The sequence below is a fragment of the Pan troglodytes genome, chromosome 1 (genome assembly GCF_028858775.2).
Source record: "Pan troglodytes isolate AG18354 chromosome 1, NHGRI_mPanTro3-v2.0_pri, whole genome shotgun sequence".
In the NCBI taxonomy this organism is placed as follows: Eukaryota; Metazoa; Chordata; class Mammalia; order Primates; family Hominidae; genus Pan; species Pan troglodytes.
Genome location: NC_072398.2, coordinates 121,436,608 through 121,460,399, shown reverse-complemented (window position 1 = coordinate 121,460,399; position 23,792 = coordinate 121,436,608). Strand labels below are relative to the sequence as shown.

Genomic DNA, 23,792 nt, shown 5'->3' with positions numbered 1-23,792 from the left:
GGGAAACAGCAAGTACAGGAGTGATCACTCTGTAGATTGTGTTTGAAACCAGAGACTAGATGAGATCACCATGGGAGCATGAGTAGCAGAGATGAGGTCTAAGGGTTTGAGGTGCTCTGGCATATCAACATGTAAAGGTTAGGGAAAAATGAGAGCAAACCAGCAAAGGAGTCTGAAAAGGAGTGGCCAGGGAGGTAGGAGGAAAACAAAGGGTCCCGGAAGCCATGTGAAGATGTTTAAAGGGAGAAGTGATCAACTATGTTAAGTGTGGCTGATCAAGTAAGATGAAGATGGAGAATCAATGGTTGAATTTAGGAAAGTAGGGGTTTTGACCTTGACAGAGCAAGAGACCTGCCCGAGGCCCCTATAGTCATGGGAAGAACTAAGCTTCTGAATTTCGGCAGGGCCCATGCAAATGAAAAGGGGCACAGATTTGCAACAGGGTCAACTCGGGAGAGATAGGATTCTAGTTGACTGTGGAGGAGTGACAGAGGAAGGAGTCCGGAGCTGCTCTGAGGGTTCTGGCCAGGCCTCTGCAGCACAGCCCTCAGGGCAGTCTGAGCACCTAGATCCCCTAGCTCAGGTGTGGGAAATCACATTTGCCCATCAGTTCAACTGAAGCAAGGTTGGGACTTTTTAAAAGGGCATTTTGCTAAACAGAAGAAAGGAAAAGAGTACAAACCACATGGACAGGTGAAATTTATAATGCCTGTGTCTCTCCTCCCAAGAAAGCAAAAGGCCAGTCACAAATTCACCTGAGGTATAAGATTAGCATTTATTGAGCACCTATCATATGCCAGGCAATATCTAAGTGTTTACGTATGTTAGCTAATTTATTCCAATTTAAGCTTCACAACAACTTTAGGAAGTAGGTGTTATGCCCATTTTCTTTTCTTTTTCTTTTTTTTTTTTTTGCAGTTTTTGCATTACTTTCTTTTTTTAAATTTATTATTATTACACTTTAAGTTTTAGGGTATATGTGCACAATGTGCAGGGTTGTTACATATGTATACATGTGCCATGTTGGTGTGCTGCACCCATTAACTCCTCATTTAACACTAGGTAAATCTCCTAATGCTATCCCTCCCCCCTCCCCCCACCCCACAACAGTCCCTGGAGTGTGATGTTCCCCTTCCTGTGTCCATGTGTTCTCATTGTTCAGTTCCCACCTATGAGTGAGAACATGCGGTGTTTGGTTTTTTGTCCTTGCGATAGTTTGCTGAGAATGATGGTTTCCAGTTTCATCCATGTCCCTACAAAGGACATGAACTCATCATTTTTTATGGCTGGATAGTATTCCATGGTATATATGTGCCACGTTTTCTTAATCCAGTCTATCGTTGTTGGACATTTGGGTTGGTTCCAAGTCTTTGCTATTGTGAATAGTGCCGCAATAAACATACGTGTGCATGTGTCTTTATAGCAGCATGATTTATAATCCTTTGGGTATATACCCAGTAATGGGATGGCTGGGTCAAATGGTATTTCTAGTTCTAGATCCCTGAGGAATCGCCACACTGACTTCCACAATGTTGAACTAGTTTACAGTCCCACCAAAAGTGTAAAAGTGTTCCTATTTCTTCACATCCTCTCCAGCACCTGTTGTTTCCTGACTTTTTAATGATTGCCATTCTAACTGGTGTGAGATGGTAACTCGTTGTGGTTTTGATTTGCATTTCTCTGATGGCCAGTGATGGTGAGCATTTTTTCATGTGTTTTTTGGCTGCATAAATGTCTTCTTTTGAGAAGTGTCTGTTCATATCCTTCGCCCACTTTTTGATGGGGTTGTTTGTTTTTTTCTTGTAAATTTGTTTGAGTTCATTGTAGATTCTGGATATTAGCCCTTTGTCAGATGAGTAGGTTGTGAAAATTTTCTCCCATTTTGTAGGTTGCGTGTTCACTCTGATGGTAGTTTCTTTTGCTGTGCAGAAGCTCTTTAGTTTAATTAGATCCCATTTGTCAATTTTGTCTTTTGTTGCCATTGCTTTTGGTGTTTTAGACATGAAGTCTTTGCCCATGCCTATGTCCTGAATGGTATTGCCTAGGTTTTCTTCTAGGGTTTTTATGGCTTTAGGTCTAACATGTAAGTCTTTAATCCATCTTGAATTAATTTTTGTATAAGGTGTAAGGAAGGGATCCAGTTTCAGCTTTCTACATATGGCTAGCCAGTTTTCCCAGCACCATTTATTAAATAGGGAATCCTTTCCCCATTGCTTGTTTTTGTCAGGTTTGTCAAAGATCAGATGGTTGTACATATGTGGCATTATTTCTGAGGGCTCTGTTCTGTTCCATTGATCTATGTCTCTGTTTTGGTACCAGTACCATGCTGTTTTGGTTACTGTAGCCTTGTAGTATAGTTTGAAGTCAGGTAGCATGATGCCTCTGGCTTTGTTCTTTTGGCTTAGGATTGACTTGGCGATGCGGGCTCTTTTTTGGTTCCATATGAACTTTAAAGTAGTTTTTTCCAATTCTGTGAAGAAAGTCATTGGTAGCTTGATGGGGATGGCATTGAATCTATAAATTACCTTGGGCAGTATGGCCATTTTCATGATATTGATTCTTCCTACCCATGAGCATGGAATGTTCTTCCATTTGTTTGTATCCTCTTTTATTTCCTTGAGCAGTGGTTTGTAGTTCTCCTTGAAGAAGTCCTTCATATCCCTTGTAAGTTGGATTCCTAGGTATTTTATTCTCTTTGAAGCAATTGTGAATGGGAGTTCACTCATGATTTGGCTCTCTGTTTGTCTGTTATTGGTGTATAAGAATGCTTGTGATTTTTGTACATTGATGTTGTATCCTGAGACTTTGCTGAAGTTGCTTATCAGCTTAAGGAAATTTTGGGCTGAGACAATGGGGTTTTCTAGATATACAATCATGTCATCTGCAAACAGGGACAATTTGACTTCCTCTTTTCCTAATTGAATACCCTTCATTTCCTTCTCCTGCCTAATTGCCCTGGCCAGAACTTCCAACACTATGTTGAATAGGAGTGGTGAGAGAGGGCATCCCTGTCTTGTGCCGGTTTTCAAAGGGAATGCTTCCAGTTTTTGCCCATTCAGTATGATATTGGTTGTGGGTTTGTCATAGATAGCTCTTATTATTTTGAGATACGTCCCATGAATACCTAATTTATTGAGAGTTTTTAGCATGAAGTGTTGTTGAATTTTGTCAGAGGCCGTTTCTGCATCTATTGAGATAATCATTTGGTTTTTGTCTTTGGTTCTGTTTATATGCTGGGTTACATTTATTGATTTGCGAATGTTGAACCAACCTTGCATCCCAGAGATGAAGCCCACTTGATCATGGTGGATAAGCTTTTTGATGTGCTGCTGGATTCGGTTTGCCAGTATTTTATTGAGGATTTTTGCATCAATGTTCATCAAGGATATTGGTCTAAAATTCTCTTTTTTGGTTGTGTCTCTGCCCGGCTTTGGTATTAGGATGATGCTGGCCTCATAAAATGAGTTAGGGAGGATTCCCTCTTTTTCTATTGATTGGAATAGTTTCAGAAGGAATGGTGCCAGCTCCTCCTTGTACCTCTGGTAGAATTCGGCTGTGAATGCATCTGGTCCTGGACTTTTTTTGATTGGTAAGCTATTGATCGTTGCCACAATTTCAGAGCCTGTCATTGGTCTATTCAGAGATTCAACTTCTTCCTGGTTTAGTCTTGGGAGGGTGTATGTGTCGATGAATTTATCCATTTCTTCTAGATTTTCTAGTTTATTTGCGTAGAGGTGTTTGTAGTATTCTCTGATGGTAGTTTGTATTTCTGTGGGATCAGTGGTGATATCCCCTTTATCATTTTTTATTGCGTCTATTTGATTCTTCTCTCTTTTCTTCTTTATTAGTCTTGCTAGCAGTCTATCAATTTTGTTGATCTTTTAAAAAAAACCAGCTCCTGGATTCATTAATTTTTTGAAGGGTTTTTTGTGTCTCTATTTCCTTCAGTTCTGCTCTGATTTTAGTTATTTCTTGCCTTCTGCTAGCTTTTGAATGTGTTTGCTCTTGCTTTTCTAGTTCTTTTAATTGTGATGTTAGGGTGTCAATTTTGGATCTTTCCTGCTTTCTCTTGTGGGCATTTAGTGCTATAAATTTCCCTCTACACACTGCTTTGAATGTGTCCCAGAGATTCTGGTATGTCGTGTCTTTGTTCTCGTTGGTTTCAAAGAACATCTTTATTTCTGCCTTCATTTCGTGATGTACCCAGTAGTCATTCAGGAGCAGGTTGTTCAGTTTCCATGTAGTTGAGCGGTTTTGAGTGAGTTTCTTAATCCTGAGTTCTAGTTTGATTGCACTGTGGTCTGAGAGACAGTTTGTTATAATTTCTGTTCCTTTACATTTGCTGAGGAGTGCTTTACTTCCACCTATGTGGTCGATTTTGGAATAGGTGTGGTGTGGTGCTGAAAAAAATGTATATTCTGTTGATTTGGGGTGGAGAGTTCTGTAGATGTCTATTAGGTCCACTTGGTGCAGAGCTGAGTTCAATTCCTGGGTATCCTTGTTAACTTTCTGTCTCGTTGATCTGTCTAATGTTGACAGTGGGGTGTTAAAGTCTCCCATTATTATTGTGTGGGAGTCTAAGTCTCTTTGTAGGTCACTCAAGACTTGCTTTATGAATCTGGGTGCTCCTGTATTGGGTGCATATATATTTAGGATAGTTAGCTCTTCTTGTTGAATTGATCCCTTTACCATTATGTAATGGCCTTCTTTGTCTCTTTTGATCTTTGTTGGTTTAAAGTCTGTTTTATCAGAGACTAGGATTGCAACCCCTGCCTTTTTTTGTTTTCCATTTGCTTGATAGATCTTCCTCCATCCCTTTGTTTTGAGCCTATGTGTGTCTCTGCATGTAAGATGGGTTTCCTGAATACAGCACACTGATGGGTCTTGACTCTTTATCCAATTTGCCAGTCTGTGTCTTTTAATTGGAGCATTTAGCCCATTTACATTTAAAGTTGATATTGTTATGTGTGAATTTGGTCCTGTCATTATGATGTTAGCTGGTTATTTTGCTCGTTAGTTGATGCAGTTTCTTCCTAGCCTTGATGGTCTTTACATTTTGGCATGTTTTTGCAGTGGCTGGAACTGGTTGTTCCTTTCCATGTTTAGCGCTTCCTTCAGGAGCTCTTTTAGGGCAGGTCTGGTGGTGACAAAATCTCTCAGCATTTGCTTGTCTGTAAAGTAGTTTATTTCTCCTTCACTTATGAAGCTTAGTTTGGCTGGATATGAAATTCTGGGTTGAAAATTCTTTTCTTGAAGAATGTTGAATGTTGGCCCCCACTCTCTTCTGGCTTGTAGAGTTTCTGCAGAGAGATCCACTGTTAGTCTGATGGGCTTCCCTTTGTGGGTAACCCGACCTTTCTCTCTGGCTGCCCTTAACATTTTTTCCTTCATTTCAACTTTGGTGAATCTGACAATTATGTGTCTTGGAGTTGCTCTTCTCGAGGAGTATCTTTGTGGCATTCTCTGTATTTCCTGAATCTGAATGTTGTCCTGCCTTGCTAGATTGGGGAAGTTCTCCTGGATAACATCCTGCAGAGTGTTTTCCAACTTGGTTCCATTCTCCCCCTCACTTTCAGGTACACCAATCAGACGTAGATTTGGTCTTTTCACATAGTCCCATATTTCTTGGAGGCTTTGTTCATTTCTTTTTATTCTTTTTTCTCTAAACTTTCCTTCTCGCTTCATTTCATTCATTTCATCTTCCATCACTGATACCCTTTCTTCCAGTTGATCGCATCGGCTCCTGAGGCTTCTGCATTCTTCATGTAGTTCTCGAGCCTTAGCTTTCAGCTCCATCAGCCCCTTTTAGGACTTCTCTGCATTGGTTATTCTAGTTATCCATTCATCTAATTTTTTTTTCAAAGTTTCTAACTTCTTTGCCATTGGTTTGAATTTCCTCCTGTAGCTCGGAGTAGTTTGATCATCTGAAGCCTTCTTCTCTCAACTCGTCAAAGTCATTGTCCGTCCAGCTTTGTTCTGTTGCTGGTGAGGAGCTGCGTTCCTTTGGAGGAGGAGTGGCGCTCTGCTTTTTAGAGTTTCCAGTTTTTCAGCTCTGTTTTTTCCCTATCTTTGTGGTTTTATCTACTTTTGGTCTTTGATGGTGGTGACGTACAGATGGGTTTTTGGTGTGGATGTCCTTTCTGTTTGTTAGTTTTCCTTCTAACAGACAGGACCCTCAGCTGCAGGTCTGTTGGAGTTTGCTAGAGGTCCACTCCAGACCCTTTTTGCCTGGGTGTCAGCAGCAGTGGCTGCAGAAGAGCGGTGGCTGTAGAACAGCGGATTTTGGACACCCACAAATGCTGCTGCCTGATCGTTCCTCTGGAAGTTTTGTCTCAGAGGAGTACCCGGCCGTGTGAGGTGTCAGTCTGTCCCTACTGGGGGGTGCCTCCCAGTTAGGCTGCTCGGGGGTCAGGGACCCACTTGAGGAGGCAGTCTGCCCGTTCTCAGATCTCCAGCTGCATGCTGGGAGAACCACTACTCTCCTCAAAGCTGTCAGACAGGGACATTTAAGTCTGCAGAGGTTACTGCTGTCTTTTTGTTTGTCTGTGCCCTGCCCCCAGAGGTGGGCCTACAGAGGCAGGCAGGCCTCCTTGAGCTGTGGTGGGCTCTACCCAGTTCGAGCTTCCCGCCTGCTTTGTTTACCTAATCAAGCCTGGGCAATGGCAGGTGCCCCTCCCCCAGCCTGGCTGCCGCCTTGCAGTTTGATCTCGACTGCTGTGCTAGCAATCAGTGAGACTCTGTGGGCGTAGAACCCTCTGAGCCAGGTGTGGGATATAATCTCCTGGTGTGCCGTTTTTTAAGCCCGTTGGAAAAGCGCAGTATTAGGGTGGGAGTGACCCGATTTTCCAGGTGCCATCTGTCACCCCTTTCTTTGACTAGGAAAGGGAACTCCCCGACCCCTTGTGCTTCCCGAGTGAGGCAGTGCCTCGCCCTGCTTTGGCTTGCACATGGTGCGCTGCACCCACTGTCCTGCACCCACTGTCTGGCACTCCCTAGTGAGATGAACCTGGTGCCTCAGATGAAAATGCAGAAATCACCCGTCCTCTGCGTTGCTCACGATGGGAGCTGTAGACCAGAGCTCTTCCTATTCGGCCATCTTGGCTCCTGTGTTATGCCCATTTTCTAGAAGAAGAAACAGGCCTGGAGCAGTTAGGGGAGTTGCTCCTCTAAGCTTGAGGTCCCACAGATGGTCTGGGATTCAAACCTAGATCTGTCTAATAACGCAGTTGGTGCTGGTTTTCCTGCACTTGGCCATCTGAACAGCCTCTTGCCACATGGCAGTCTTCTTGGGAAGTCTGGGGAACACCAGGTGAAAACACTTTTTTCGGATCCTGGACTGTTTCCCTGTTTCTAGGCTCCTTTAGCTCTGGGAGGCAACAGAGGGTGATGGGTTAATACCTCCTCCCCCATCCCAAGAAATTAACTTTTCTGGGTAACTTTTGCCCTTGACAAGTCACACCCAAAAAGGGTCTCACCTTTTCTCTCTTTTGTGAGGGAAAATTGTTGCTTTCCTATTCTGTTAACAGCTATGAGAGATGATTTTCTGAGGCCAGGAACTTAAGGGAATGACATAGGCTGTCTAAAAATAGGGCAGTCTGGGGCCCAGACAATGTTAGGGTCATGGACACATTCAGGTAAGAGAGATTTAAGGGAACATCTTAAGAACCCTCAAATCCATAAGTACATTGGGCCTTATCTGTTGACTAAATCAATAAAAGTATAGCTACTGGTATGTAGAGAGGGGACTCCATTGAGATTAAAGAAAGCTACTTTTACTAAAAAATATAAGAAGCTATGGACAGTCCAAACTCTTTGCTTAACCCTTGAGAAAACAGGGACCCAAAAAGTGGAATGACTTGCTGGAGTTCACCCAGCCAACTGGTGCAACTGACCAAAGCCTACAGCTGTCGGTCCTAGTGCACTTTGCTACTGTGAAGTGGTGTGCCTGCAGCTGTGCTGGGTGCCTTGGAATGTACTGAGAGACATGTGTGTGCGAAAAAGATGGTGAGCATAGCTTTATTTTGCAGTTTGTTTAGAAAGAGAGTCAGGAGAGCTTGGACCTTAATTCTCAAATTCTGATTCCAGGTTGCTGTGTGAATGTCCACTCACATTCAAACAATCTGGCTCAGTGATGGATATAGGCTTGCTGCTGTTTTCATGCCAAATGTCCCAGCCCTTCCTGCCTCCCTGCCTTTGGTCTCCCTCAGGCCCAGAAGAAGCTGCAAGGGAGGCACATGACAAGCTTGAAGATGCTTTTATTGAGAAGGAGAGGGACTGAACAGATTCTTGACAAGCCTAGGCATAAATGCTCCAGGTTTGGGAAAGAGGTAAAATAAATAGGTGGTTACTGGGGAGGCTCCAACACAGCCAGAAGGGACACTGTTTGCTTCAGCCTCTGGGCCTGTCCATTGTTTTTGCTGTGTGAGCTGGGGTGTGGGGTTTGCTGCAAACTGGGATCCAGAAGAGGAATTCTCGGGGCCCTAATGGGTATCAGATCTGCCATCTTGCATCAGCGGGGCCTGGTTCTTGGAGGTGTCTAAGCTGGTGCCTAAGGGCTTATCTGAGGAAAGAAAAAGATTCAGATGAGGCTGATGGCAGGTGAGGGATCTGCAGAGCTTATGCCACCAATAAGCTTGGAGCCTCAAGGTAAGCCTGAATGCATGAAGCTAAGCCCCTGGGTGAATATCCTGTGCCCAGCACCTGCCACACTCTGTTCTGCCCCAGGGCTGGGCCTGCAGGCTTTTCCAACTGGCCCTCTCACCCAGGAGCACCAGACACTCCCAATGGTTGTCAGGACCCCAGGGTGTCCTCACCCCCAGCATCCTTCTGACAGCCTCCAGCCGGGACAGGATTCGTGGGGCCTCCTGTGGACATAGCATCTGTAGCTCCCCAGGTCTTATGCGAAGTAGCTGGCTCCCCGTCAGGGACCCAAGTGTCCTCACCGTGCTGTGAACAAAACAGCAAAAGCCATCCGTGGTGGGCTTGAAGGACCCTGGGCCTGAGCATTTGGGTAGAGACAGGGCTCTTTGGGCTCAGAGGTTGGGGTTACAGAAAAATTCATGGAGTAGGCTATCTGAGATTGAAGGAGTAAAGTCAGCATTTGGCTTCAGCCAATTTCAGAACTTCCAGATTTGAAAGAAGTGCTCTGGGAGAGAATCTTCTGGCTGGGGAGGGGCGGCTAAGCTGGCAGCTGGGGTTCTTCCCGAGTCCACTCCCCTGATCCTTGCTGCCTTTGCCACAGCAGAGCTCCCCACTTAATCTCTAATCTAGGCTTGGACACGCCTCTGCTCTGTCCTCTAACTCAGCAGAGACGGTGCTGGATCGGGGTCATGTACAATGTAGGCCAGGTTGTATGTCCTGGGTCTCTGGGTTTCCTTGGTTAGCCCTTTACAAAGTTTCTCCCTCCATATCCTGTAGGGCCAGGCACTCACGCAGTGGAGAAGTTCTCTGCCTGCAGCCAGTCTGTGACCTCTTCAGGCCTCGAGCTAAGTCGAAGCATTGGAACCTAGAATCAGGGGGAACCAGGGGTCAGAGTCCATCTCATCTCACAGCCAACCACAGCCCCTAACATCTGGGTCCCTTCTCCAGGTTCCCATCAAATCACTTCTCCTACTCTGTGGCTTTCTGGTCTGGCAGGGAGCTGGTCTTGTTCTCTGCTCTGGCCCCATGATAAAGTTGGCACACTAAGCATGCAATAATACGGTCCGAATCAAACCAAGACTATCTCCTCTGCTTGCCACTGAATCCTCCCCACCCCCACCTCCAACTCAAGACTTAGGGCTCTGGATAGTCCAGGCTGGGTAGTACCCGAGAGGGTGACTGGCCCTGGGTCCCAGGGGTCCCCGGCTGTAGGGGCTCCAGGATGTTGCTTGGAATGTAGCCGCTCTGTCCCGTCTCATTCTTCACCAGCCACCACCGCTTGCTGTGGTCCAGAACCTGCCAAGAGTCACCACCTCAGTCCCCTGAGCCTCTGTCCAGCCAGCCTTCCCTCCCCACACAAGGCTTTCTCCCTCCGGCTCTTTCCTACCCTCCTTCTCCCTCTCTAGGCCACCCACCTTGGCAGCTCCATCCCTGGACCATCCACCCTTGGCTGCCTGTAGCTCCCACCAACCACCACCTCCTTTTCTAGCCTATGGCCCAAGCCTCACCTCCAGCTTCTCTCCCTGGACCACAGTCAGTTCCCGTGGGTTCCTAGCTTCAAACTCGTACAAGACTTGCATTTTCAGGGCTGGCTGGGCAGGTTTGGGGCTGGAGGGCCTGGAGTTGGGGTCCCCAGGCTGAGGGTCATGGTTGTGTGTCTTCTCCTGAGGAAAGTGTGAGGTGCTCCCTAACCTATGACTTCCCCGCCTAAGAAACAGAGTCAGGATGGCTGGAGAATGGGGCCTCAGAAATTGAGCCTATGTCCCAGCCCTGAGATTCCCCTCAGGTATCTCCGGCCTGCAGTCTGATGGTGACTTTTGGGTTTCTTTAGAGTTTGCTGGCAGGTCAGTGTTAGGTGGGGCTTTCTGCAGGCAGGAGGGGTCTGAAATGTCATTGATTTCTGAAGACGTTTCCGGGAGTGGAATTTTCTACATCTGAGTTCTGCACTAAGCACTTTATACTTGAGTATGGGAAATCAGAAGCATGTGTGGGTAGTATCATGAGAAGAAGCAATGTGAGCCTAGGAGGGTAGAACACTGTTTTTCACCCAAGGTAGGAGAGGGATGTCCTCGTACATGTTTGTCTGGCTAAAAGAGACCCTCTTGGCTCTCTTAAGATGTAGAGAGCCAGAGATCCAAAGGAACAGCCCTGTCCCTCCCTCCCCAGGACCACGCTGTCCCTATTAAGCCCAGAGCATACCGAAGGGAAACAGGGTCCTGGTATCCTAAGGGTGCCTGTAAGGGACAGAACAGAGAGTGAGTAAGAGCAGGAGGCAGCCAGCATGGTGGGAGGGAGCTGGGGTATCCGACCACAGGCATAAGCAGCTCACACACAGCTGCCTCCTATCCCCTTTCCTGCCTCCCCCAGTTTACAGATACAGGTACCCACATGAACCCACCTACCCACTACTTGGAGATGGGGCCAGAAATTGAGCCTATGTCCCAGCCCTGAGAGTCCCCCAAAATATCTCCTGTTTGCAGTCTGGTGGTGACTTTTGGGTTTCCATGGAATTTGCTGGCTTGCCAGTGTTAGGTCACACTAGTTGTGTGACCATGGTTTGGATGGGGAGGGCAGAAACTAGCCAGGGACTAGGGCTGTGGGTAGGGCTCTATGCCAAGCTCCCCTTACTTGGCTGGAGGGCTCTGGAAGTTGCCAGTCATCCGAGAATGTGGGTTGGTAGGGCGGGGGCTCATCGCCTGTCCAGTCGTCCCTGAAGAGGGAAACAAAGCTGAGTTCACATCCACTCTGTGAACTCTGATGCCAGGCTGTGGGATGCGGAGAGGGAGGGGACGACAGGGCCTAGCCTCAGGAATCTTTTGGCTAATAGGTGACATGGTCCATGTGCACAGATGAAAGGCCCCAGGACACCCACAAAGGAGCAAGCAGTTAAGCCTGGACACATCCCACGGTGCAGGTGTCTGGGGGTCAACCTCACCTCTGCCCATGAGGTAAAGATACACCACCTCCGTTAAGAACATGATGGACACTTCATTGCCCTGATTGGGCATTTGGATTAAAGTAGTAGAACTACAAGAGCTTTTGGGCTGGCCAACACCCCAGGGGTCTTGTGCAGTATTTTTCTAGGCTGTTTTTAGTTTCCCAGCAGCAGATCCTTTTCTTTCTAGCTAAATTGTCTGTGGATTTCCACCCGGTGAAGTAGACAGCAGCCGAGCTGCTCCCATTGACTGACTCTGGGATGGGCTGGTCCTTGCCTCTCAGCCTCCCCCTCACCCATTACACAGGGCCCAGGAGGACCATGCTGTTTGTGGCCTTCAGGCTTGCCCTGCTTGGAATATTTTCCACTTGTCTGCCCAGGGAATGCCCATTCATTTCCTTGAAGACGTTCCCCTCCTTGCTTCACTGGGGCAGAAGTAAATATTCTGCTGAACTTGGTACATCCCTAGGTATTGCTCTTCTCACACTGCATTGCTCATGATTCTTAGCTCTTTGTTTCTTACTATATATAGATTTCCTTGGGGGCTGTACCCCTAGTACAGTGGCTGATACATAGGAGGCAGCTATTAAGTGTTTATTCAATGGGAACAAAGGAATGATTCCCTCTTCTCAATTTTCTTAATTGTTTCCTTCTGTGCCTTAGAAACATGCTTGGGTCTTGACCCTAATACTACTCCGTATAAGCTGTCATCCTATTACTTTCTTCTTACCAAATTTCTTGAGAATGTGCCTATATCCTCTGCCTATATATTCTTGTCTCTGTTTCTTTCATTATTTCTGCAACCTGGTTTCTACCTCTGCCGTTACTTTATTGAAGCTAGTCCATTTAAAATCCTGATTGCCAAATCCAATGGCCTTGTATGGTCTCTGTCCTTCTGGATGACCACAACATTTAGTGTTACTTATAGCTTTGGGTCAATTTGCCAAAAATCAAGTTATCTAAATATAATTTGCCTGAAATTCAACTCTTTTGAGGGTTTTTACGTTTCTTTAGGTATTCTATTTTCTATGTTTCTGTCTTTCATTTATTTCTGGTTATGTTAAGAAACTAAAAAACATCTAAGGGCACATCTGACAATATTACATTTAAAAGTATTTATCAATTATACATCATTTTATGAATACTGAAGTTGTTTTGCATCTTCGTGGGTATTTAAAAAATAATATGTGCTAATCTGTTTTTCTAAGGACTCAAATTGTAGAAGTAAGGCTGGGTTTTGAAACACAAAATGGTGTATTCGACCTGGTTATTCAATGTTAAAGTGGCTGAATGAAAGAATTTGAGGCCCTCTTGTTTGAGTCTATTGTAGAACCTCTGTTTTCCTCTCCTGCTAGTGCTAGACAGATACCAGAGCTATTCCCACAGACAGTGGGAGCCCAGCACAGCCCTAGGAACTGTGAGACTGGCTTATTCAGGTACTCTTAGTCCCAGGGTTTTGGACAAGGGAACTCTGGTATGAGATGGGAGGTCCAGAACTGATAAGTAATTTCATTTTAGTGACTGCACAGACAGTGCATAAAAATAGATTGTTATGGGTGGAAACAACCCACTTGTCCATCAACAGATGAATAAATAAATAAAATGTGTCATACCCATAACAACGGGATATTATCCAGCTATAAAAAGGAAGGCAGTTCTGATAGATGAATGAATCGTGAAGACATTATTTTAAGTGAAACAAGCCACATACGACAGGACAAATATTGTATGATTTCACTTATATGAGGTTCCTAGAACAGGCAACATATTCTCATAGAGACAGAAAGTAGAATAGAGGTTTCCAAGGGTTGAGGAGTGGGTAATGGGGAATTATTGTTTAATGGGTACAGAATTTCTGTTTGGGATTGTGAAAAAGTTCTTGAAATACTGTAGATAATGGTGTTGGTGGCACACATTGTTAATGAATGTATTGCCACTGAATTATACACTTAAAATGGTTAAAATGATAAAAATGGTTAATTTCATGCTATGTATATTATACCATAATAAAAAATAGATAGTTTTGAACTATAATTCATGTCTTCAGACAAACTGGACACAAAATTTTGTAAATGGGGCTGAATTGAAAAGAACTGGTCATGGCGGGGTGCGGCAGCTCACGCCTGTAATCTCAGCACTTTGGGAAGCCGAGGTGGGCGGATCCCTTGAGCTCAGGAGTTCAAGACCAGCCTGAGCAACATGGTGAAACCCCATCTCTACAAAAAAAATACAAAAAATAGCCAGACATGGTGGTGGCACACAGGTGGCACACCTGTGGTCCCAGCTATTCGAGAAGGTGAGGTAGGAGGATCGCTGGAGCCAGGAGGTGGAGCCTGCAGTGAGGTGAGATCATCATGCCACTGCACTCCAGACTGAGTGACAGAGCGAGACCTTGTCTCAAACAAAACAAAAGTGGTTATTAGGCAAATAACTCCAAGAAAAGACTCATTTCCCTGTTGGCTTTTCTGCTTTTCTAAAGCCTTCTCTCTTGGTTTTCATCCCTCTGCTCTTCAGGTTCTCCTTAACTCTCTGGAATTATTCTCTGTCTTCTTAACCCTTTTTGCACTTGCCATGTAGAAGTTTGCCAAGGCCCTTGCCTCTTCTTTCATGGAATAGAGCAAACTATGCTTGTCAAGGTACGTTCAGGGGCTACCTCTGGAGTGCTCCCCAGTAGCTGTGCCTCTAGCCATCACATCTGGGCATCCCCTCTCAGCTGCCCGGCCACCAGGCCTCTGTGGAATGTTCCAAGGATGCCTCAGCTCAGCGTGCCCAAGCTGGTTCCTCCCACTCCCCTGGCTCTCATCCGTTTGGTTTTTTGTTTTGTTTTGTTTTTTGAGATGGAGTTTCGCTCCTGTTGCACACACTGGAGTGCAGTGGGGCGATCTCAGCTCACTACAACCTCCGCCTCCCAGGTTCAAGTGATTCTCCTGCCTCAGCCTCCCAAGTAGCTGGGTTTACAGGCATGCACCACTATACCCAGCTAATTTTGTATATTTAGAAGAGACGGGGTTTCACCATGTTGGCCAGGATGGTCTCGAACTCCTGACCTCAGGTGATCCGCCCACCTCGGCCTCCCAGAGTGCTGAGATTACAGGCATGAGCCACTGCACTGGCCCCGTTAGGTTTTTTTGTCCAGCTGCCCATCTCACAGTTACCCCTGCAGGGAGTATCTGTGTCTGTCTTAACCCCAGGCTCATTGGTTGCCAAGTCTTACTGATATTACATTTGCAGCATCTCTTACGTCAGTAATTCTTAAATCTGGGGCTGGATTGAGACAAAGTTTTCACTTTGTCCTTGACAAAAATGAGAAAATATTTTAGTAGAAGGTTGCCATCTCCCTTTTCTTGGGAAAAACTGTTCTTTTTTCTGAGATAACATGTTTCAGTAGTGGGTGATGGCAAGTGTGCACTTTTCTTTTGTTAATAAACTGTTGGCACTTAGACAAATAAAAAGTTGGGAACTCTCTGTAGAGTCCCCCAAGTAGCTCTGAAATATTTCTGGTTTGTGACAACATAGAGCCTGGCCACCTCTGATGTCCTGCCTGATGCCTCCATGCCCCTCACCCCCGATTCAGTTCAGGCTTTGTCTTCACTCACCGGCTAGTGGTCCAGGCTGGGCCCAACCCCATCCAAAGGTTACTCTCAGGTGGGCTTAGACAGGACTGTAGCAGGTTGATAGCTTTAGGGGTGAGGAGGGGTGAGATCACTTGGGCTGCTAGGCCAGCCTCAGGGCACCTGGCCAGGATCTAGGGGAGAGATGGAAGGTGTCAGGAAGCCTAGGCTCCCACAGGGCCCAGTGAGGGTGGGAAAGGCTCAGAGTCCCTGGCTTCCCACTTTTGCAATGGTAGGATGTTACCTCCTGCAAGTGGCCCCATCTGCCTTGGGCCTGCTGCTCCTTCCTGTCTCCCTTGGAGCCTTGGTGTCCTTGGCTCTGACCCCAGCTCATCTGGTTCCACCCTGGCCCCTGCTCCCCCGTCCCCCTCCACCAGCTCCTTTCCTCTCTCTACTCCTTCTTGACTTCAGCCTGTCCGTCTTCACCACCCTGTCGTCCCTTGACTCACGAAGTTCAGGGACTTGAAGAGGATGTGTACGAGCTCAGGGGCACTTGTCTCCTTCAGCCAGGTGGCCAGCCTTCCCTGGGGACACAGGGCAATGCCTGTCACCACCCTTCACCCCACCCCATCTTCACCAGGTCACCATAATTGTTTTATGCCTTGGCTGGAAGGCTGGCACTTCCCAAAAGTCCCAAGAGGGGAGGGGAGGTTCTAGGGGGAGTAGATGAAGAAGAAAAAGGCTTGGGATGGTTGAGTCCAGACAGCAGAGGATTACTGGGGAGGAAGGGGAAGAGGAGAGGCCTGGTGAACTTGTGGGGAGCCACCTACCAGGAGGTTGAAGCTGTACTTGATCTTCTGGAAGCAGTCAATGTACTGTGCCTGGGTGAGACCTGGGAGAAGGGGCCAAGGCGGTGGGCCAGAGATCACCCTGAGACACCCCTACTCCTCTTCCCTGGCCCTCAGTACTCACCTCCCTGGTCCTTGTTTTTTTTCCCAAATTTCTTCTTCCTGCTGGTCTTTGCCTGAGCCTTCTCCAGCTTTCCCATGAACAGCTCAATGTCCCTTAGGACATGGTTCAGCACTTCCTGGGCCCCAAACAACCCATGGCCTTGAACGGGCAGTTGGGCCCACCCTGGAACTCCCCACACTGCCCCCCGCACCCCTCCCCACCACAAGCCCCAGCCTCAGGCCCAGTCTGGAGTATAAACAAGCCTCTCTGGCCTCCTGGCCCAGGCCCCGGCCATCCTGGGACCCTGGCCTCCTAGAAAAAGAGGGAGGGTTGGTGTCCTTCCTTTTCCCAGGCCCAGAAAGCCTCAGCAAACTCAAGACCATCCGCAGTTACCTCGTCCCTCTCTGGGTCCTCGGGGGAAGAGGACCGCCTTGGAGGAGGCAGAGTAAAGGCACTTGGTTCTCGGGCACTGGTGTGGCGTGGCAGGGGCCTTGGGGATGGTGGGAGGCCTGAAATGTAAGGGGACCATGGACCTAGATCTTAGATCTTTGACTTTTCATCGAAACCCTCTCCTCCACCTGCCCCCATGCCCCAAACTTACTGTGCTCTAGGGTCCTCTGGTGGGGCTGTTCTGGAGGGATCCCCGGCTCCAGATAGCGTGCCTGCTCCATAGGGAGCGACCTTTCCATAGCAGGCCCCCTCCATCTGTCCTGGCCTGGCTGAAGGCCTCCAAGTCGAGGTCTGCTGAGGACATGGTAGGGGCCACATCTTTGACAAGGTTCTTTGGAGAGAGGCCCTCCCCACAATTCTGCTCCAGGACCCAGGGGCACCACCACCTCTCTCCAGGAGTCCCACCCCCTGCTCCCTGGTCTCCTTCTGGACCCACCCCTGACTCCACCCTGCCTCATCTGCCTACCCTCTGGGCCCTCTTGGGTCCCATCTCAGTCTCTGAGGACAGTCTCTAGTGCCCTCTGGGCTCAGACCCTTGCCTATGCCCACCTCTGTCCTGGCTCCTCCTCAGTCCAGGCCCAGGTTGGTTGGGCCACAACCTCCTGGGTGCCCCAAGATATGGGGTCAGGGTCTGGCCCCCAAGGCTGAGCTGGGAGGCCCCATAGGTGGGCTGGGCAGAGGCTGCCTACCTTTGCTCCAGCTCTTCCTCCAGAGCCTTCTGCAGGCTGGTCTTCAGTCGCTCTGCCTGGGAAGCAGCAGTCAGGCAGGCTAAGTGTGTGTGTGTGTGTGTGTGTGTGTGTGTGTGTGTGGTGGGGTGATGGTCGATGAACCCCACCCCTGACCAATCACCCCCGACCACTCACCCCCACTTCCTGGCACTGGAAGAGCAGAGTGCTAGTGCCTGGCAGGCCCGGCTCCTGCACAGTGATGGACAGGATGGAGTTGTAGGAACATGTGTTGAGCGCCACATTCATGGCCTGGATGCTGTCTAGGCGGTAAGAGTCCAGCTCCTCCTGGGCCAGGTGGAGAGGTCAACTGTGAGGCCACCAAGAGCTAGGTGTGGCTTCTGGGAGCTCCTGACCAGCTCATCCTAGCCCTTTGGTGGCCTAGGGCTGAGGTGTCATCTACCTGACTCTTGTGCCTCTGTCCCCAGCCTCTGTCCCCTGTCTCTTCCTAGGCTTGGGTGTGTGTTGTATGTGGGGAGAGTGGCTGCCCTTTGGGGCATGGAGGGTGGAGTTCAAGAGCTAGTGCTTGCTTCCCCACAGCCCAGGCTGGCTATCACTGGGTTTGCTGGGAAGGCTGACCTTGGTCTCGATGTCCAGCAGCTGCAGCCAGCCGTCCCTGACCTGCAGGATCAAGTCTTGGCTCCACACCCGGCCCTGTGCATCCATCTCGAACAGCTTCTGCAAGGCATCCTCGGGCCCCTGGACTCTCTGACTCCCCTGCTTACATGTCATCAAGTGCTGCAGGGAGAGGGGGAGTCCTAGGACTGGGAGAAAGCTCAGAGAGGGGGACCACAGGCGTGCTGGGTAGAGAAAAGCAGAAGAGGAAGAAGACGTGTCCTCGGCCCCCTTGAGGTATGAGGTTCCAGGCTTCAGATAAAGCAACTTTCCAGGGCCAATGTGAGGGACGGTGTCGAAGCACTGGGGCCAGGGATAGGGCCTCCACGTCTGAGTCTGAGGGGCTGCAGGAGGGGTTTGAGGACTCTGGAGGAAGGACAGGCATGGCCTTTACTAGTCCAGGCCAGGTGAGGCAGCTGGGTGGTGGAGGATGTGGGCTCCAGCCACCCAACAAATAACTCCTCTGGAGGTGATACAGGACCCTCAGATTCTGTCCCTGGCTTCCTTTGTTCCCTTTGGGAACTCAGTCCCAGCCCAGTCTTCCTCCTCACTCACCCAGCATTCCTGTCTCCTTCTCCCTGGTTCATGCCTGGAGATATCCATCGTGATCTCAGTCTCTGCTCAAGTCCTTGCCTACTGCTAGGCTGACCATTCAGGAGTTTTTTTGCTGTTATCCACTCTCCTTTAGGAGCCCCCTCCCTTCTCCCAGCCAAACATTACCTTCACAAGGCCCCTTCCACCCAGGCTTCTTGTGGTAGGGAGATGCAGCCTGCCTCCTGCCCTTTGACCCCACCCCCCTGCCCAGGGCCCAGCTCTTCTCCCTGTGTTCGCACTGCCAGCATGTTCAGGGGACTCTGGCATCATGAGCAAACTCCATCCTCCTGAACATGTCTCCTCTTGCTCTGCCTGCTGGGCCTAAAAGAAGCCTCTTCCCAGCCTCCACCCTACAGAGAAGCTGAGTCCTCCTGGCCTCTCCTCGGCTGGCTGGGGGAGCCCTGCCTCTGCTGACCTGTGGGACCTGCTGCCCTGTGGGACCTGCAGACCATCGCCCCAGCTCCCTCCCTGCTTGTTCTCCATTGGAGCCCTAACAAGTGGTGGCCAGGACAGGATGGCTTCTACCCCAGAGCTCCAGCCTGACCCTCTGCCTGCTCTCCCCACCACGCCCTTGTAGCCTGTGCTTCGCCTTCACCTTGGTGTCGACAGCCCTTCAGGCACCTAAATCTTGCAGTGCCTGCATCATCCTCCCTGGCAGAGCCAGAGACTCCATTCTAGCCTTGGAGCAGCCTCGGAGCTGCTCACAGTCACCCTGGAGGCTTGGGCCCAGGTGCCTCCCCTCTCCAACAGTGGCCCTCTCAATCCCCCACAGGGCCCAAAGATCCCACACACTCCTGCCTCCAGCCATGCAAGGTCTTGGGCAATGGAGCAGTGCCCTGGGGACTCGGGCAGCAGGGGGTTGGGAGACAGGGGAGGGTAGGTGGGTGGGTGGTTGTAGGTGCTTCTTATCCCATCCTGCTGCTACTTCTTCCTGTCTGGGGACAGGACACTCACCCGCTCAACCTCCAGCCAGGCCTGCTCTGTTCAATCTGACCACCCCTCCTCCTCCCTGACACTGAGCAGATGCTCTGGCACGCTTGTTGGATCTGAGTCCATGCGACATGGTTGGGACAGGCTGTTGGCTTCTGGGGCAGGGACTTGTGTGAAGTGTCCATGTTCTGGCAGGGCGGTGGGCACATGGGAACACTTGGGTTTAGTTGGACACTGCCCGGGGCTGCAGAGGTACTCACCTCCACCCTGTGCTGCAGGAGGGTGGGCTCTGAGGTGAGGTTCTGGGAGTACTCCTTCCGGTGCACTACAGGGGCACAGAGCGAGGGGCGGGAGGTGGGCAGAAGAGCGAGGTGAGACTCAGGCAACTGCTGGGGGCAGTTGGTGTGAGGAAGGGGGAGTGGAGGATGGGACATTCTGGGGGCTCAGTGGGAGGGCACGGGAGAGGGGCCTGCCAGGAGCTTACAGTAAATGGCTCTGCTGCTGGGCCTTGACATGTTGACGCTGCTGAGGACGGCTCCCTAGAACCCAAAGTGAACCAGAGGCAGCCATCAGAGCTGGGGAAAGGTGTACCAGGCACAGCAGGGCAGGACAGTTGCTATTGCTCTGACTGGGGGCCTCTGTGACCAGACCCAAAGCCCCTGGCTCCAGGGGCCCTTTCCAGAGCCATCTGCAGCCAGCGTCCTCCACTGAGGAGCCCTCCATCTTGGCTGGGCCTGGAGGCCCCAGGCTGAGGGAAGGGAGGGTCAGGGAGGCCACAGCATGGCTGGGCCTCAGGGAAGGCTCCAGGCCTCCCATGGTTTGGCTAATAAAGCTCATGCCAAGGAGCCCAGGAAACCTGGATGGACAGGGACCTGCGTTCAGATCCTATCTTGGGCCTGGGTATGAAAGATGCTGGATGAGCAGAGGGTTCTGTAGCCGACCCCACCAGAGGAGGCCCTCTTGTTCGACCCTGTTTCAGTTCTGCAAACTGAGAGGACGCTGATGCTGGCTCTTCAGCTGTAGACCCTCTGGGAAGACTGCATGCATGTGTGTGTGTACTTATGGTGGCACTGCAGGACTCGCCAGTGAGCTGACCTCCCCAAGTGTCTCCCTAGGCCTCCTGGCTCTTTGCTTTTTGTACTCTGTATCCTCTGCCCAGGTCCCCTCCTGACCCCAACCCTTTAAATTCTAGCTCAAAGATCACCCTCTTGGTGAAGCCCTCCTGGACCACCCAACCCCACCCTGCCCAGGGTACCCTCCTAGTGCTGCACTGGACCTTGTACATTTATCTTCAGCAACAATAGTCACAACAGCCACCACGGTGCTGTGAGCCTGGTGCTGAGCCCCTTACCAACATCCTATCAGTTTCTCCTCACTGCCGTCCACTTGTACTTACTTGGCGCCACGTGCCTAGCACTGTTCTAACGGCGTTACCTTCAGTCACTCTAATCCTCAAAACAACCTCACAAGGCAGGTACTGGTATTGTCCCCATTTACCATTTGAGGACTCTGAGGCTCAAAGACGGTAAGAGGCCTGAGGTCACAAATGAATGTTTAATAGAGAGCAACCCAGATCTGTCCGATTGCAAGCTTCATGTTTTAATGGTTTATAAACATGCCTCTGCCGCTGGGCTGTGCACAGTCACAGAGGGAGTCTAGAGAACATACATGTTGAAATGGAGTGGAATTAAATGTGGTGTGTGTGTCCCGGGTGGGGGTGGTGTTAGTCTGTGCGGGTCAAGGGTATGTGTTATCCGAATGAGGTTTGTGGGTATCCACATGTCTACATGGTACACCTCAGTTGTGCAGAAATACTGGACTACCCCGGGTAACATGTGAGAGAGCAACCCATACCCTTGTTTATTAAGACTGTTGTGAAAATGACGTAGGATCTGATAAGATGACTCAGTGTGGAAGGAAATAAACTGCCAGTGAACAATTAAGGGAATGTGGAAGGGACGGCTGGATCTCTGGTTTCCTTGTTTGGGAGGACCCCTTTTCTCTCCAGGGGTAAGGCGGGGCTAGAAGCCTGTTCCCCTTCCCCAGCCTCCCCCAACCCCCATTGTAACACTTCCTGCTTCTCCATGCTCTCCATGCGGAAGAGGAAGTGAGGTCTGCCCCTGGTCAGCCCCACTCCCCACTCCCTCAACACCAGGGTGGGCCCTGTAGGGCCCTCTAGGTAGGTAGGTCAAGGTGGGGAAACAGCTGCCGCCAAAGATTCCCTACCCCAGGGAGGGAAGAGAGGGCTGGCTTGGCCTGCCTTGCCCCTTAGGGGTAGGGGAGCTGTGACAGCCCATTTTCCCCCTTTAAGCCCTAGATGTAGGGGTTTGGAGCAGGGAAGGCCATCACCTCACAGACCCTGGGGCAAGCATCCCAGAGGCCCTTCCGGAGCCGGGACCACCACTCTGCTTTCCAGCCCACCAGCCAGCTGCTGAGTCCCAAGCCCCTCCTTGGGCTTGATCCCCTGGGCTGCAGCTGGGAACAGGCTGGAGACCTGGCCTGGGAAGCCACTGAGTTGCCCCCACCTGCCCTGAGATCCCCTGTGACTGGGCTGGGCCCCGATCTTCCCTGGGGGCCAGGCCCTTACCTGGGTGCCAGTGAAGGCCGTGTGCCTGGTCCCCCCAGGAGGCTGGTCTTGGAGCAGGTGGTCCGGTGCTGGTGGTGGAAGGACAGCGGCTTCTCTGCTAGTGGCCACAGGCAGAGCCTGCCTTTGATGAGGTTACAGAGGCAGCCACGCCTGTGCTCTTTGGACTCTGGTGGGTGGGGAGGCTTCCTGGTCACTAACCGCTCAACATCAACCTGGACCTGCGGCAGTGTCTGTGCTGACAGGCGTCCCCAGCTTAGCTAGAGGCCCCTGCTTCCCTGTTTCCCCCACTGCTAGCCTTGGGGTGTGGCCCCCTCTTCCCTCTGCCTTTTAGGTGCCTACTCTGGGGAACAGGTCAGCATCAGGCACGGGGCTGGGACCAGAAGGAGAGAGCACACGTGGCCCAGAGTCTGGGTTCTGTGGTGAGGGCACAGGTCGGCTGGAGGTGGACTCCAGGCTTGGGGGAAGCTGTGGGCTGGCGTGTGTGCCACGCCTGTGCGTGGGTGGCACCCATAGGTGTGTGATCCTGTGTGCCTGGGTGGTGCCTGTGAGCAGGACATGGATCTTGTCACAGAAGATGGGGCCTGAGGCCCCTGGGGCATTACATGGAGCACTGAGATTCCCTCTGGCAGGGCCCTCATTCTGTCCCTACTGTTGTCCCTTCCAGCAGGAGCCCCTTTACTGGCCCATTCTCGCTCTTCCACTCTCTTTCCTTCTGTACCCCATCTTGTGCCCAGAACCCTGGTGGATGCCTGGCCAGCTTCAGCAAAGATGGAAAACGGAGGCTTGCATCTATCTCTAGTCATAAACCTACCCACTTCCCGCACTCCATGGTATCGAAAAATCTTTCTTGGCACTCAGAGTGGGCCAGGCTCCCCTGCCCTCTGGGAACTCACAGTCTAACCAGCAAGGCCAGGTATAAACAGAAACCAGGGAGCAGGGCAGGAGGGGAGGCGGGGGCGGGGGAGTGCCAGTGAGCCTCGGACCCTCGTGGGCAGAGTGCAGGGCCCCGGTGCTGGGCCCTGTGATGGAGTGTCCTGTGGAGTCTGAGGGCTGGAGCACTCCCATCTTTAGCTTCCCTGGAACTATCCCAGGATATCTCAGCTTTCTCTCCCATCACCACCCAACCAACGCTGCCCTGGATGGCCTGGAGTCCATGCGTCAGATGGCCTGGAGTCCATGCGTCAGATCCTAGGGAGGTGCCTTCCCTGTCTGGGCTGTGTGTGTCCCTGGGAGAGTCCAGTGGACAGCCAGCTGCTGGGGCCCAGGGATCAGGTGCCTGTGAGGCCAGCACCCAGCCACAGCCCCATGGGAAGCAGTCCTGGGGTTCTTTTCCCTGGGTCCCCATCTTGTGGCCCTTAAGCTTCTTTTGGGATAGCACAGCCTGTCCCCTCGTTGCCTCCCCCAACTCCATGAAGGCCACAGTCATATTTCACCCCAGCCCTGGCTTGGGGCTCAGGCAACACCTCATTTCTGCCCAGCTCAGGCCAGGCCCGTCCTTCCCATAGGACCCTCCCCAAGTCAGTGTGAGCACAGCAGGGACTCCTGGGGGGGCTCTGGGGCAAGGTGGGCAGGGGCAGAGAAACAATGAGTGGCATTCCCAGCACCTTGCCCTCTGCAGCGCCCTTTAGGGGTGCCCCTGGGAGCAGTGTGGGTCTCCTCAGACATAAAGCCTTTGTGGCCTTGGTGGGTCTGGGGCTTGGGGCCAGGTATTGGGGACATCTGCTTCTGTGGAGCCCCCTGAGGGAAGAGGGAAATCAGGAAAGAGGGAGAGGCCAAGCTTCCCATAACTGGGGACTTGGGGCCATAACTGAAGC

The 23,792-nt window shown here is 50.5% G+C and overlaps 1 protein-coding gene across 1 annotated transcript; it reads right to left on the bottom strand.

Moving 5' to 3' along the window:
- Nucleotides 1–8,237: 8,237 nt before the first annotated feature.
- Nucleotides 8,238–22,080, bottom strand: EPS8L3 (EPS8 signaling adaptor L3). The gene is made up of 19 exons (XM_054685428.1): nt 21,979–22,080; nt 19,876–19,930; nt 19,652–19,716; nt 17,832–17,990; nt 17,391–17,540; nt 17,217–17,272; nt 16,679–16,818; nt 16,471–16,586; nt 16,099–16,213; nt 15,957–16,018; nt 15,636–15,710; nt 15,172–15,320; nt 11,269–11,350; nt 10,840–10,874; nt 10,149–10,347; nt 9,808–9,936; nt 9,432–9,505; nt 8,814–8,946; nt 8,238–8,560 (listed from the first exon to the last, which is right to left on the bottom strand). Exons 2-19 carry the CDS (start codon nt 19,904–19,906, stop codon nt 8,549–8,551), a joined length of 1,782 nt encoding a protein of 593 aa, XP_054541403.1. The 5' UTR covers nt 19,907–19,930; nt 21,979–22,080; the 3' UTR covers nt 8,238–8,548.
- Between the last annotated feature and the right edge of the window lie 1,712 nt (nt 22,081–23,792).

Coding starts and splice junctions, on each gene's coding strand:
- EPS8L3 (XM_054685428.1), bottom strand. CDS start 19,906: ATGTCAAGGCCCAGCAGCAGAGCCATTTACT. Junction 17,541..17,831: donor TGCTGGACATCGAGACCAAG/GTCAGCCTTCCC, acceptor CACCTGGCCCAG/GAGGAGCTGGACTCTTACCG. Junction 8,947..9,431: donor GCAGAGAACTTCTCCACTGC/GTGAGTGCCTGG, acceptor TTTTGTTCACAG/CACGGTGAGGACACTTGGGT.